This window comes from Hyalella azteca, unplaced genomic scaffold, assembly GCF_000764305.2.
Source record: "Hyalella azteca isolate HAZT.00-mixed unplaced genomic scaffold, Hazt_2.0.2 contig12633, whole genome shotgun sequence".
Taxonomy (NCBI): Eukaryota; Metazoa; Arthropoda; class Malacostraca; order Amphipoda; family Hyalellidae; genus Hyalella; species Hyalella azteca.
In genome coordinates this window covers 152,919-167,252 of record NW_025942586.1, presented here as the reverse complement: position 1 = coordinate 167,252, position 14,334 = coordinate 152,919, and the positions used below count along the sequence as shown (strand labels likewise).

Here is a 14,334-nt window from a genome sequence, read left to right as displayed (position 1 = left end):
AACGGCCACTTGTTGAAGAACGATAAATTTTGGAACAAAACTATGCCATCTGAAACCTGACCTCAGATGCGGTGAACGTAAAATTACGTAATTTAACGATGCCCGGATGTCAGACTCGATCCGCGGCCTTGTGGTGCACGGCAGGTTCCATGCGAGGCCGGAGGAAGACAAAGCCGAGTGTTTCACGGTTGATTGGTGGGTGTCCGGAGAGATCCAAGGCGTTCGATTCAGGGCTTATTGGTGCACAAAATTGTTGGTGCACGGCTGCGCTCCCAAAATCAAGTGACTACAACTATGAAGGCAGAAATGAAGTGAATGTTTTAATTCCAGTTGAATGTTAAAAAAAGAAAACCTTGAATTGCTTCTGCGTTGCTGAGTTATCTGCTCTCGAATGCTGTGAATTTGTTGTTGTTGTTGTTGTTCGATGCGACCGTCACGCTCGCGGGGGAGGCTCTGGTGGTGGACGGGGGGCAGGCACCGGAAGAAGGGGAAGATGGGCGAAGGCAGGGAGTGTGGCCAGGAAAGCCGCTGCCTCCACGGGGCTGTCCCACAGTGAGAAGACGTTGAGAGACGGGGGGAAAGCGGGGCAGGCGAAGAGGTGCTGGACGGACAGGAGGGGGTCCACGCACTCCGGGCAAGCGGAGCTAGGGGAGCGTCCGATCCTGGCGGAATAGGACGCCAGGGAGCAGCAGTATCCCGAGCGGAGCTGGGATAGCGCCGGAGCGGTAGGGGCGTTTATGTGCGTACGGCATTTATGGCGTCAGTCGCCGCAACGCGGGAGGCGATCTCCCTGCGGAGGGACCGCTTTGCTTCTCCGTAGGCCTCGGCAGGCATTATGCCATTACCCAAGAATGGTGTGACCAGTTGACCGAACCTCGACTGGATGGAGGCTTTCATAGTGCGATCCACGGGGGGGGCAGAAACGATGCGGAAAGAGGTATGGAAGGGCTGGAGGGCGCTGGCGAGGAACTGGGTACAAGCCAGATCCAGATGCGCGGATAATAGGAGGACGCCGGTCTCGTGGTGAAGATGGGCGATCGGGGCCATTTTGAGGCAGCCAGTGGCTAGTCTCAATGCAGTGTATTGTATTGTCTGCAGGCTGGCCACTGCTGTACGTGAGGCAACAGGGTACCAGATGGGGGCCGCGTAGTTGAGGATTGGGCGCGTGATGGTTCGGTAGGTGGAAATAATGTCCTCCTTGGAGAAGCCTCAGTTGGTACCAGCAAGGGCTTTTAGGATGCGAAGAGAACCCGTCGCTTTCGTGGCGATGGCTCTTGCATGGGGGGAGAATGTGAAGTGCGTATCCCAGGTGACACCCAGGATTTTGGGGGTGGGTGTCTGGGGTGAAGAGCGTGACCGAGGACTTGCCATTAGCCACGCCCAGTTTCTTGGCAGCTGACCAATCCGAGACTTTCCGAAGGAGCACAGCGAGCTCAGGCTCAGCAGCGTCGAGCCTCGGGGAAGACACGAAGATGGTAAGATCGTCCGCATATGAGGCAATGTTGGGGGTCGGCACTGGGATATCGGAGATGAAGTCTTTAAAGAGGGCCGGCGAGATGACCGAGCCCTGGGGCACTCCGAAGTAAATTGCTCTGATAGGCGGCTGCGTTCTGAGGTAGAGGCAGGATGCCTGCCTGCCTCTAAGGTAGCAGCACAGCCAACGAACCATGTCATGATGTAGGTCCGAGGCCGCGATCATGCTCAGAAGGAGAGGGTGGTCGACGCAGTCGAAGGCCTCCGAGAGGTCGACTGCAGCGGCGACTGTGCGGGCTGGAGGGCGCAGAGAGTTAAAACCCGTCGCGATCTGGTGCGCGAGCGGGGGAGGGCGGTGTCAGTGGAGTGTCCCGGCTTGAAACCATGTTGCAAGGGGACGGTGGTGAGAGATCCCAAGATGTAAGGGAGCACAAGACGCTCTAGGATCTTGGCTACAGGGCAGAGGAGGAAGATAGGGCGGTATGAGGAGCCATGGTTACCAGGTTTGCCCGGTTTGAGGATTGGAATAATTATTGAATTTTTTCAAATGGATGGGATAGAGGCTGTGGAGACGGAGATGTTGAAAATGTGGCTGAGGAACAGGAGGCCACGCCGGCCGAGGTGCTTGAGATGAAGAACCGTGAGGCCGTCAGGACCCCGAGCGGAAGAATTTAGCAGACTGAGCAGGGGTGCGGGCCAGGGTTGGGATGGATACCCTGGGTCAGAAGAAGAAGGACGAGGAGGAAGAAAAGATGGGAAGAGAGGAGGGCATGAGGTGCCCCAGGAAAGATAGGCGGCCAAAGATGTGAGTAGGGGGAAGGGGAGGTCGAGGTTCCCCTACCCTTAGGGGAAAAAATGAGAAAGGAGCCTCGGTCCGGTAGCGATCCGGGCGGGGGGGGCCTCTGCCGTTTGGCCTGACCCACGAGTATGCCAGGCAACCGGCCGACGCGCAGGCGGCCAGGGTACCCCCACGACGAAGACGCGGCAGAGATCGGGGGCGTGAATTTGTTCGTCAGTCAGTCGTTATTAAACACAAAATAATAAAATGTTAACTTATTGCGAAAGTCGAGCCTGGAACTGCTTCAGGTCCAGCTTGGGCTCCGCGTGCAGGTACTGCAATATTTTCTTAAATCCATCATGTAGCGACGCCATTGCTGCTGTCGGGTCAACAACTTGCCTATTCGTATGTTTGTTTATCGATTCCTCCATCCGCTCCAATAATAATCATATTTATTTAATACCCTAGTCGCAGTTCAGACGAACTTCGTGTGGGTTGGTCAGCGGGATAGCAGTCATCATCAATGTTTTGGGGTTCGTACCTGCTAGTTGGACGTCGCTCTTCAGAATAATGGGGTGATAAAAATCAAGCCCCCATTAAATCTTTTGGCGGGTTGACCACGACCCAGGCCTGCTCGGCCACGAGTAATTGAACTGCTCGTCCACGACCCAGGCCTGCTCGGGCACGACCCAGGACTGCTCTGGCACGGCCCAGGACTGCTCGGGCACGACCCCGGCCTGCTTGGCCACGACACAGGCCTGCTCGGCCACGACACAGGCCTGCTCGGCCACGACCCAGGACTGCTCGGCCACGGCCCAGGCCTGCTCAGTCACGACCCATGCCTGCTCGGCCACGACACAGGCCTGCTCGACCACGACCCAGGCCTGCTCGGCCACGGCCCAGGCCTGCTCGATCACGACACAGGCCTGTCACGACCTAGGCCTGCTCGCCATTAGTGCTCAACGTAGTAATTAATATTTTTGTTGCTGCCCGCTTGAGCTCTGGGTGAAGGAGTGGCTGTTGGCCAGCCGCCTTCAGAACGTGAAAACGGAACTGCTGTAAGGCGACTGGCACGTGAACTGCTGTAAAGCGACTGACACGTGAACTGNACGTTGTTATAGAGGCACGTGGAGTTGCACGTTGCTGTGATGAACGTTGTTATAGAGGCACGTGGAGTTGCACGTTGCTGTGATGAACGTTGTTATAGAGGCACGTGGAGTTGCACGTTGCTGTGATGAACGTTGTTATAGAGGCACGTGGAGTTGCACGTTGCTGTGATGAACGTTGTTATAGAGGCACGTGGAGTTGCACGTTGCTGTGATGAACGTTGTTATAGAGGCACGTGGAGTTGCACGTTGCTGTGATGAACGTTGTTATAGAGGCACGTGGAGTTGCACGTTGCTGTGATGAACGTTGTTATAGAGGCACGTGGAGTTGCACGTTGCTGTGATGAACGTTGTTATAGAGGCACGTGGAGTTGCACGTTGCTGTGATGAACGTTGTTATAGAGGCACGTGGAGTTGCACGTTGCTGTGATGAACGTTGTTATAGAGGCACGTGGAGTTGCACGTTGCTGTGATGAACGTTGTTATAGAGGCACGTGGAGTTGCACGTTGCTGTGATGAACGTTGTTATAGAGGCACGTGGAGTTGCACGTTGCTGTGATGAACGTTGTTATAGAGGCACGTGGAGTTGCACGTTGCTGTGATGAACGTTGTTATAGAGGCACGTGGAGTTGCACGTTGCTGTGATGAACGTTGTTATAGAGGCACGTGGAGTTGCACGTTGCTGTGATGAACGTTGTTATAGAGGCACGTGGAGTTGCACGTTGCTGTGATGAACGTTGTTATAGAGGCACGTGGAGTTGAACGTTGTTGTGATGAACGTTGTTATAGAGGCACGTGGAGTTGCACGTTGAGTTGTGATGGCATCGTTAAAGGGGAACGTGGAGTTGCACGTTACAGGGGGCACGTGATAAACGTTGTTACAGAGGCACATAGAGTTGCATGTGTTGTTGTGACAGGTTGAAAACTAAAAGATGTTAACATTTACAGATTAAAAACTAAATAAAGAGCGTTCCGGTTAAAAACTGAAAGATTTAAAAAAAAGTAATAATAAAATAAGGTAATAAGAAATAAAATTATAATAAAATAAAACAATAACAAATAAATATATGAACATATGAAAAATAAATAAAAATAATAATACTAAAATAAAAAATAAGTAGGAAAAAATAGGTACTCAATAAAAATTTAATATTTGTTATATTGTAATTTGTGTTTATACCTGTATATACATACTCACTCCTTTGTGAACCAAATGGATTTATCATTTTGAATTACATATTACGTAGATATCTAGTTTTTTTTCATAAAAGTTCAGGTTTTTCCGCATGTAAAATCTATGTTCTTTCAAAAATAGCCGCTTGCACTTGTTTATACGCGTTGTAAACGAGTCAGGCAGCATAGTGGACAGTGCACACTGCACAGTGGACTGACGATCTAGAGAAGGGAAGGTTACCTGCGATGGTGAGAGCTGCTAGACGCATGTGAGTATCGAGCGCTCTTTAAACTATTTCATCAGTAGTCACGCTTCTGAAAGTCATATCTATTGAGGAATTTTGTACGAGGTAACCATTTGAAAACAAAACATTTATGGCAGGTTCTGATGGTTCTCTATAATCTATATCATACTCATAGTGACTAAGTGATATTGGACGTTGCCGCGTTGGTGCTGTAGCATAAGATGTAGCCTAATAGTTAATAAATAGTACTTTAGATTAAGTGCATCTAAAAGAAGTTTTTTTTAATTATATGTTTTTTGGGGTGTAGATTAAGAATCTGAAATCCGTTTTTGGCGGTCGGCATCGGAAAACCGATTTTTTCCCGATTTTTTATATATTTTCTATAGAAAATGACAATAGGGGGAACCGGGGGTTTTACGGGGGTGGACACGCCTGAGGCTCTAATTCGTAAAAAAAAAACAAATTGGGCAAAAATCGGCGAAAAATTGGAAAAAATCGGAATTTTTTTTTTACTGGAAATGATCTATATTGATCTGCATCATCAGCTGGGCCTGGGAATGACTGTAAACCTATGTAAAACCCAAAAATCGCACCAGGTTAGGTTAGGTTAAAAGGTTGGGTTCTCAGTAAAAAATAAATTTTCCAATTTTTTGCCGATTTTTGCCTGATTTTTTTTTTTTTGACGAATTAGAGCCTTGGCCCTCGGGCATGGTCCTGCCCCCATAGTGGCAAAGCAGATAATTTTTTAGCCTCTCCCTCAAGTTCATTTTTGAGTCTGATAAGTAGACCAGCAAAGTATCATGGATACCAGCATTATCATACATAAGAAATTGGTTGAAATCTTGAGTAAATGAGGAAACTAAAAATGAACTGATTATAAAAAATATCTGGTTTGTCACTATGCCTGCCCCCCTATAACCCCCAGCTCCCCACGGGTCCCCCATTGTTGTTTTCTATAAAAAATGTTTAAAAAATCAGGAAAAAATCAATTTTCCGATGCTGATCGCCAAAAACGAATTTCAGATTCTTAATCTACACCCATAAAACATAGAATTAAAAAAACACCCTATTTTTGGATACACTTAATCTAAAGTATTACCGGCCTGTATTGACCCAGTGACCGGGGTGCGGTTGAAGCTACAGACGACAACGGACGTGTGTAAGTTTTTCTGCCCATTTATCGACGTCTGACGACGAATAGCTAATTGAGATTATTGCATTGATAGTTGAATTTTTCATTGCATTAATAGTTGAATCCGTCAAATTACACAAAAACGGATAAAATGCCCAAACGCAGGAAAAAGGAACAAGGTGATACTGTAAAATGGGGTAACTTAGACCGGCGGGGTTTGAGGGAAACCCTACAGCTTGCCTGCCCTTAGGCTTATTCTGTACCCAATTTGCAAATTCTGTGAGTTAATGTATTGTACAGAACCAGGTGACCAGCCCAGACCCTGGTACTAGAACTTCCAGTCCCAGCTATTCTACTTAACCTGCCAAGTAGGACCTTGAACAGTCATTTATGCCATAATGATGGAGGCCTCCATTGAACCATCTCCTATCCTATTATTGGGAAAACCTTAGAGAAGCAACCTACTAAATTTAGCTGGTGACCAAGTTAACACCTTATACTGTTAAACAGGGTAGTAAGTGACATTTTTTTGTTGATAAATTTATTAACTTCTTACTATGGAGTATGGAACATTTCGTAAATAAGTTTAGGCTCATTTTGAAGTTCTTTGTGAGGACTATTATATGGCATCTCCAAAAGTACCCATGTGCTAGGTATTTGAAAGATGCCAGAAGCAATAAAAAATACATCCTGAATTACCCCTGGGAGTTGTGACTGGGGTAATGTGGGAAACTTGAAATAAAACTTAATTAAAAATATTTGAAGCTTGCAGAGTGTAGCCTACTTATCTATTACTATCTAACTTTATAGTACTCCATTGTCCTCTTCTTCATTTGTAGACAATGTAGATGTAGAATAAATGACATTTTCTGTGATTTGTACCTTTTTTTCTTTTATTGGTGATATTACCTTGATGATATTACCAAATCCATTTTTCATTAACAAAAATTATTTTTCCATTCCATTCTTAACACTTTTGAAACCCCCTAAAAAACTTTCATGCCATTGACATTTAACAGTTCAACCTTGCTCAATGTTCAATGCAACTTTCTGCAAGCTTCATATCAGCAGCTGTTCAGCTTTAGCATTTCCTCTGTAAGCTTATGGGACTGGGCTTGTAATTTTGCTCCATTTAATTTGGTAAAGTGAATTAATTCACTATAACAAAAAAAGATTGTAAATAACACCTGAGGCTGAAACAGAAAGGAATATTTTAGTGACAACCATCATATTTCTTGCAGATATAAATCATAGTTTAGTTGATTACTTTTCATTCTATGTTGCCCAGCACACAATTCTATCTAGGTCTTTCTATGTACAATTTTGAGATAACTGATGATGCATTAATTTCTTTTGCTGATTAAATTTTTTGCTGAGAGAGGTAAATTTAATCAAAAATCTTTCTCACTAACTGGTTTTTTGGTTAACCAGAGCCTTTGCTAACTAAGGTTCTACTGTAAATTTATTTTATAGGGGCATCCCGTATTACCCCGGGAGTGGAGGGGTGTCCCTTGATACGCAATCTTGAGGAAAAGGCTGACATTTTGTTTTTTGATTGAGGTACACAAATTCTGTCAATAAAGTTTTAAAGCCAACACCTGTTTGCAAGTTTTTTGAGATAGGGCCTCTATTTATTTACTACAGACTTTAACGGAAGTACTTTTTCAAAATATCACTTTTTAACATTTTTTCCAAGGAGTTTTTAGAACTAGTAAACCTATGATTTCTTAATTTCCTTTATGCTACATAGATACAAAAAATGTTGAAGTTTTGCCTCTCTCTTTTTATATTTGCAATATTTCAATTAGTTTCTCTGCTATAGCATTTTTATGCCATCACAGAGGACTGTCGCAAATTACCCTGCCCATCCCTTATTACCCCATTTGACAGTAATCTCCCTGTACTCCCAGATGCTGATAAATGTCTCCCAACAAAGAAATGAGGATACTCCATTCAGTCCAGTGGAGTTTCCATACTCTTAGTATCAAACTCTAAGTAACCTTAAACTGCACATTTACTCTAGCAAACCACAGTGTCCTGTTGTGTCTGACCTGTTCTTCCCAAATGTACCTCATATCATGCTGCAGAAGCCATCAACACTCTTAACCAGCTCTGTTCTTCATACCAGGGCTATCTTTTCTTCTTTACAAATTTATGTTTCCCTGCCTGCTCCCTTCTCCTGTTGTCTCCTAATTTCCTCCTTAGTTCAACTCCAAAAAAATTTCAGTCAACTTCTCTCCCATGAGTCATGACAGTATCCAAAACATCTTCTAAATCTACTGTCAAAATTTTTTATGACCTTGTTAGCTTTAAATATTTTAGCTACACAGCAATATTCACAGATGGATCTCATGTGAGCACTCCGGGCCAATCTACCTCAGCTGCTGTAGCTCTTTTTTACAGGGGGTCCTGCTGAACATGAACCATTACTCCTGATGTTCAATTATCAATGATTTCTAATTATTTGCAATAAGGGAGGCTCTGGGTTGGTCACAAAATAACCTTCTGCAACAGAAAAACATAGCACTTTTATTCTATATTGACTTAACATTAATATTTTACATCTCCTTACTACTTTACTATAAATTCAGTTTTACTTGATTAAATATTTTTCACCAACAACATCTTAACAACAAAATTTATTGTTAAGATGAGATATCACAACTGTTACATATATATTGATACATAAATTATACAAAAGAAGTACTGTAGATTAGATACTTTGATGACTGCATGATAATGAAATGATTATTTTGTATATTAAAAAAATGTGTAACTACCAAGAACAGTAGAGTTTGAACAATAATGAACTGTCAAATTTTTCTACTTATAATAATATTAGAAACTTGATGACCTTAAACTGTTTTGGAAGACCAAATTCCTTTAAAATCTTATTAATTGACTAATTGGGTCCAATTTTTAATGTGCAGTTGTGGTTTTTCATGGAGTTGTTGTCATATGTTGGATTGAGCTGCTATATGTTGGATTAAGCTGCACCAAACTCCTCTGGATGCTGGGCACCTGCAAGAAAAAAATATTTCAGTATCTTGCATTTCAGTTTGGTTTTGACATGTGGGATGTGCTGAATAGTTGAATTTTATCTAGTTGACACTTTCTTCTTGATCTTAACATATTTTTCTTATTTTACATATGTATAAACACTGATTGATGCTCTACAATACTCTGTTAAAATATTTTCATTTGAAATTTACATGAAATTTGTAAAATTGTTCTTTACCTTGGCTTTGAGAGTGGTGGAGGAACTAAGCTAACTTGTGCAAAAACTTATTATCAATGACATATAGGCTGCCACTCAGCAGCTACTGCACTCACTTGCCACTCATTCCCATGTTTCAATCTTTGGTGAGACACAATCATGGCAATCTTTGGTGAGAGACAATCATGACAATCTTTGGTGAGAGACAATCATGACGATCTTTTGTGAGACTCAATCATGGCAATCTTTGGTGAGAGGCAATCTTTGATGAGAGGCAATCTTTGGTTTTGAAATTCCCTCTCACCAAAGATTGTCATGCTTGTCTCTCACCAAAGATTGTCATGATTGCCTCTCACCAAAGATTGCCATGTTTTTGTCTCACCAAAGATACAAAAAAAATAAAACGGCAAAAAGAAAACATGTCATGACAACATAATGATTATGCAAAATGGTCTTACTAAAACTTTGCGCAAGCACAATTTTAACACATGTCACTCCACTGATTTTTGGTGGAGAGATACAGAAAAACGTAGGGAACAAATCCTGACCTTTGAATTTTTTTTTAATTCTATTACTTTTTGAGTTACAGCCATTCAAAGTTGAGTATCGTTTTTTTTGGGACACCCTGTATATTTCAACTGTTAGTAAATATATCCCCTAGCATCAGGGCAAAATAATGTATTCAATGAGCTTATTTTTTAAAAATTTTAAACTAGGAGTCAAGATCATGAAAATGTTCTAACATGAGCACATTTGAGTGCTAACCACCATTCCAATACTCGAAACCATCATTACATGTTTGACAACTGGCAACTAATGAAACATTCTTTTTGCAGGTTTCAATCATCTAATGGAGTTTAGAACAGCTCCATCAACTTTTTGTGTGTAGCTTAGGTCCTCCATAGAATTCTTGCTCAAATGAAAAGAATATTCAATTATCTAGAAATATTATATATCATTAAATACTAAACACTTACTTGACTAATGAATAGTAGTTGGTTTTATTAGGAATTTGGTACCCCTTCAGGAGGTATATACTCCTGACGTGTGTCTTAGTTTCTGTTGCTTTTCACCTGTCCCTCCTTGTCACTTCGTCTCTTTGAGATGCTAATGCTGCTTCTTTTACACCAGCTTCAGCAGGCTGGACAATTGAGACCTTCTGTCCCTCACGAGTGATGAACAATTTTTGATTTGAGAAATTTTTGATAACTGAGACCTTCCACCTCTTTGGTGATGTTCATCATGACTTTCGGTGCGAGATAGCTAAATAGCTGAAGCGCTAGTAAACATGTGGCCACTAAACTAACTAACCAACTTGAAATTTGGTACGTAACTTCACACATTTTTCATTGCATGGATTCCACTGCAGACCATAAAGTTAAATTTTAACTTATTTAGTATTTTGTGCAACCTGCTAAATTTGTTACAATTTTTTCCCTGTGAAGCATGCCTTTGTAGTTAGTACAGGCTTACTAGTATTTCTAATACCTGGTTTCTTACAACAAGGAGTCTATTGATGCTTAGATGTTTGAGTTACAGACTCCTCACTTTTCATACAAATTGGAAAATGGGCTAAAACACTACATAAGTGGGACAAAATTGTCTCAGCTGTTAAGCTTAAGCAATTTCAAGTTTCAACCATTTCTGTTCCTTACCTAATTATTCTTGTAAAAATTGAGAAAAATTGCAATTGTTTTCCTCCAGAATTTGAAAATTTTCTTGTGAAATGTACTTTATTGTTCATTCACTAAATCACTAGGAATGTTTTTTGGAATATTATGCTGTATATTCCAGAATCCAGATGCAGTAGCCACTAGCAAACAAGAGATTTCTTAGAAACTAGTTCATTTTAATTTTCTGATCTACTTCAAAAATTATAGGTATTGAATATCTATTAATGATGCTGGTATCCATGTTACTTAACTAATCTACTCATAGGACTCAAACAAGGAGGGCAACTAAACAGTCTCTTGTTTCCTGCTATGCATTAATGCTTATGCTTATGCTTATGCTTATGTGTTGTCTGACTTTTAATTATTATTTGTGTGCCTGCACCTCACATTATATATACCTACTCACTTGTTCTTTTCTCTTTCCAGACTTGTGAATAATTTTATTTGACTTAGGCTTCACAATGTGTAAGTAAAGAATGGCTCAGAACTACATATACTCTATTGCAATTCAACTGTCTCAATATACTTCTGTTTTTTGTGTTGTCATGAGCTACATGCAAGTAAAAATAATGTTTTTTGTTTAAAAATATGGAACAATAGTTTGTAAATAGTAAATGCTCTCTTTCTTGGTAGATTCTTGGCCAGAGATGCAAGAGCTGCTGCAACAGCTTCAGCAGGACCAGCATACGCTGCAGCAACAACAACTCGAGGTAATAACAAGACCTTAATGACCAGGGCCTATACTTTCAAAAAAAGTTAAGATATCCTAAGTTCATCAGCCAATTATAGACGGCCTTTCGAGCAAAATTCACCAATCACAGACAAGAAAAAAGAGCGTAAGTACTTACGTTAACTTAGCGAGTTTTGAAAGGATGGCCCCAGGTAATAAGGCCCGGTGCCCATACAGAGTTCTGAAGCTGCAATGTTTATGTCAATTTGTTTATGTTTGCTACGTACACCGAAGAAGGTCATTTCAGTTTCTAATTTCTCATTTGAGATTAATATTTCAATGGCCTGAACCATTCTTGTCCAGCTACTACTTCAAATTAAATATTCTTGTATGACAGTGACATTCATAGGTTGTGTTCACCAGATAACATGTTGTGTTTGAACACATGTCTGCAGATTATGTGGTCCACATAATAGCCCCTATATTATATCTTGTTATCATATCTAATTTTAAAAATTATAAGCTCCCCTGCGGTTATTCCATGTCATGATTTCAATAGTTCACAGTTACAAGTTTTCATATGAGAATGGTGAATTATGGTAGCCATGTTGTTGCTAGATCGTCTCCATTGATTTGTTTATTTGTATCTGTATCAATATATATATCATTATGCAGGGAGGGCCTCCAGCCCCAAGTGCTGCGCAGCCCAGAATACCACCAGGCCCTGAGAAGACTAGGTTAATCCAGCGGCAGCTCGTGCTGCTCGTGCACGCGCACAAGTGCCATAACATGGAGCAGAGAAATGGAAACGTCGGAGAGGTGACATGGTTACTTTTTGCAAGTGCTTATCCAGTGACCATTTTTCAGCATCTAGACGCTTATCCTGGGGCCGTTTTAGCATCTATATGCTCATCCTGTAGCCATTTTTGCATCTAGATACTAATCCTGTGGCCATTGTAGCATCTAAATACTTATCATGTGGCCATTTTAGCATCTAGATGCTCATCCTGTAGCCATTTTAGCATCTAGATACTAATCCTGTGGCCATTGGAGCATCTAAATACTTATCATGTGGCCATTTTAGCATCTAGATGCCAATCTTATGGCCATTTTAGCATCTAGATGCCCAACATGTAGCCATTTTAACATCAAAGAGCCTCACAAATGTTACTAGTAGTTGATGCTCCACCAATGTTTACTTATCTTTTGATATTTTCAAGCTTTGTCTAGAATAAAAAGAATAAGTAGTGGGGACTTGGGACGTTGCTGATTGCAAGTCCTTACTTCTCGTATGGATTGACTTGATTATCTGACAGGTGCATTTGAACCAAGTCATTTTCATAGTTATGGTGCTAACAGCTTTGTAAATGTCATCTTCATAATGAATGAAAGCTGGAATATATTTATTGAATTTCTCTTCTAATTTTAGCTTCTGTTGTTTGAGAATTTTTTAGTGAATTGTGATTTAGTCTGCTCACTGCTGGATGAATCCTTATAGATGGTGCATCTTGTTATAAAAATTAGTAAAGAAGTATCAATCGACTTTCCATTTTATATAGTCGCAGGCAGCTTTCGTGTAATGTAATGAGTCTAAGCAGCACCCATAACTCAGTGCTGTTCAAGAGAGCATTGCGTAACGTTATTCTCATGTTCCAGTGCAAACTGCCCCACTGCAAAACCATCAAGGACGTCTTGTTGCACATGCGGATGTGCCAAGCAGGCAATAGTTGCCTCTTCCCGCACTGCGCTTCGTCTCGACACATCATTGCGCACTGGAATAATTGTGCCCGTCCTCAATGTCCGGTCTGTGTGCCTCTCAAGCCCGCTGATACCCGGATGTCTACGTGACTTTCGGGACCAGTTTATATTAAATAAAATGACTGACTTAATTTCGGTTCGAATTATTATCCGAATGCTATAATAAGGGGAATGAAAGAGTGGCAACCATAAAACTAGTAATTATTTAGGATAAGGCACGATGAGGTATTTATACAGGAGTAGATCAGATAGTTAGATTGACACTATCACGAGTGAGCAGGCGAGTGTCGGAGCCGTCAGAACGCAAGTGGATCTTGACACGACTGACTTGGGATGCTTAAGGCACTCTCTAGATTCTATGACGTCCCGGAAGGTGACGCGGGTGATGCTACTGAAGGTAAGGGTGGTGACCTATAACGTAACATTACTACATGACATGTCCCCATGCAAAAATATAAATCGTCCGTGATAAGAATTTTGGAGCAAGTACAATGACGTGGAGAACGTGTTGATACTACTAGGGCTCATTACGCATGTTAAATACTGAATAGAAGTAATCGAGAATCGAAAATTAAATGCTAATATTTTAGAAGCAAAGCTCAACGTTACTAACGCACTAGTTAATTAACTAGGTTTCCAGAAGGAGAATGATGATCATAATAAGCTAATAGAGGCCAATGGGCGCAAAGCAAAACTCAAAATCTAAAGAGCGACTTAATCCTATCCTATGAAGTCCTTTTAAATCCGGCTCTTGGTTGCCAGTCCCCGTGCTTCTTTCTTCTGTTAGGGTTCTTAAGGACGGTGCGTCGCTCGGAAGAAGGAAAAAAGCATTAACTTTTCTGATATTAGCAGACAGAGTAGGATCTTAATGCTAATATACAATTCCTTAATTAATTGGTTTGAAGGGGATCATTCCATGGATTAAATGAACTTTACGTTAATTGATTGGGCTTGGGCAAATTTAGCCATTTTAATTGAAAAATTATTTGAATTAATTCATTATCCAGTCTTGCATAAGAATGGTTTACAATGATGTGCCCGAATACTTAAAGTACAATTCAGTAATATATATAATAGACTAATAGTTTCAGCATATATCAGTTCATAAC

General features: G+C 41.6%; 2 protein-coding genes across 3 annotated transcripts; both read left to right on the top strand.

Moving 5' to 3' along the window:
• The first annotated feature begins 2,180 nt into the window (after window positions 1-2,180).
• LOC108681329 (41 kDa spicule matrix protein-like) lies at window positions 2,181-3,207 on the top strand. The gene is made up of 2 exons (XM_018170349.1): window positions 2,181-2,278; window positions 2,880-3,207. The coding sequence occupies exons 1-2, from the start codon at window positions 2,181-2,183 to the stop codon at window positions 3,205-3,207; spliced, it is 426 nt and encodes a 141-aa protein (XP_018025838.1).
• Window positions 3,208-4,696: 1,489 nt separating this feature from the next.
• On the top strand, window positions 4,697-13,357 carry LOC108681333 (histone acetyltransferase p300). 2 transcript variants are annotated; one of them, XM_018170355.2, is made up of 4 exons: window positions 4,697-4,799; window positions 11,431-11,507; window positions 12,143-12,286; window positions 13,124-13,357. In XM_018170355.2, exons 2-4 carry the CDS (start codon window positions 11,445-11,447, stop codon window positions 13,313-13,315), a joined length of 399 nt encoding a protein of 132 aa, XP_018025844.1. In that variant the 5' UTR covers window positions 4,697-4,799; window positions 11,431-11,444; the 3' UTR covers window positions 13,316-13,357. The 2 variants fall into 2 exon arrangements, with proteins under 2 accessions (XP_018025844.1, XP_047739286.1); XM_047883330.1 differs by lacking the exon at window positions 4,697-4,799 and adding an exon at window positions 11,239-11,262.
• The last annotated feature ends 977 nt before the right edge of the window (window positions 13,358-14,334 follow it).

What these genes read in the sequence shown, in the direction of transcription:
- LOC108681329 (XM_018170349.1), top strand. Translation starts at nt 2,181, where the DNA reads ATGGATACCCTGGGTCAGAAGAAGAAGGACGAGGAGGAAGAAAAGATG. An exon ending in AAAGATAGGCGGCCAAAGAT is followed by an intron (nt 2,279 to 2,879) that starts GTGAGTAGGGGG and finishes ACCACGACCCAG; the next exon opens with GCCTGCTCGGCCACGAGTAA.
- LOC108681333 (XM_047883330.1), top strand. An exon ending in TGCAGCAACAACAACTCGAG is followed by an intron (nt 11,508 to 12,142) that starts GTAATAACAAGA and finishes ATCATTATGCAG; the next exon opens with GGAGGGCCTCCAGCCCCAAG. An exon ending in GAAATGGAAACGTCGGAGAG is followed by an intron (nt 12,287 to 13,123) that starts GTGACATGGTTA and finishes CTCATGTTCCAG; the next exon opens with TGCAAACTGCCCCACTGCAA.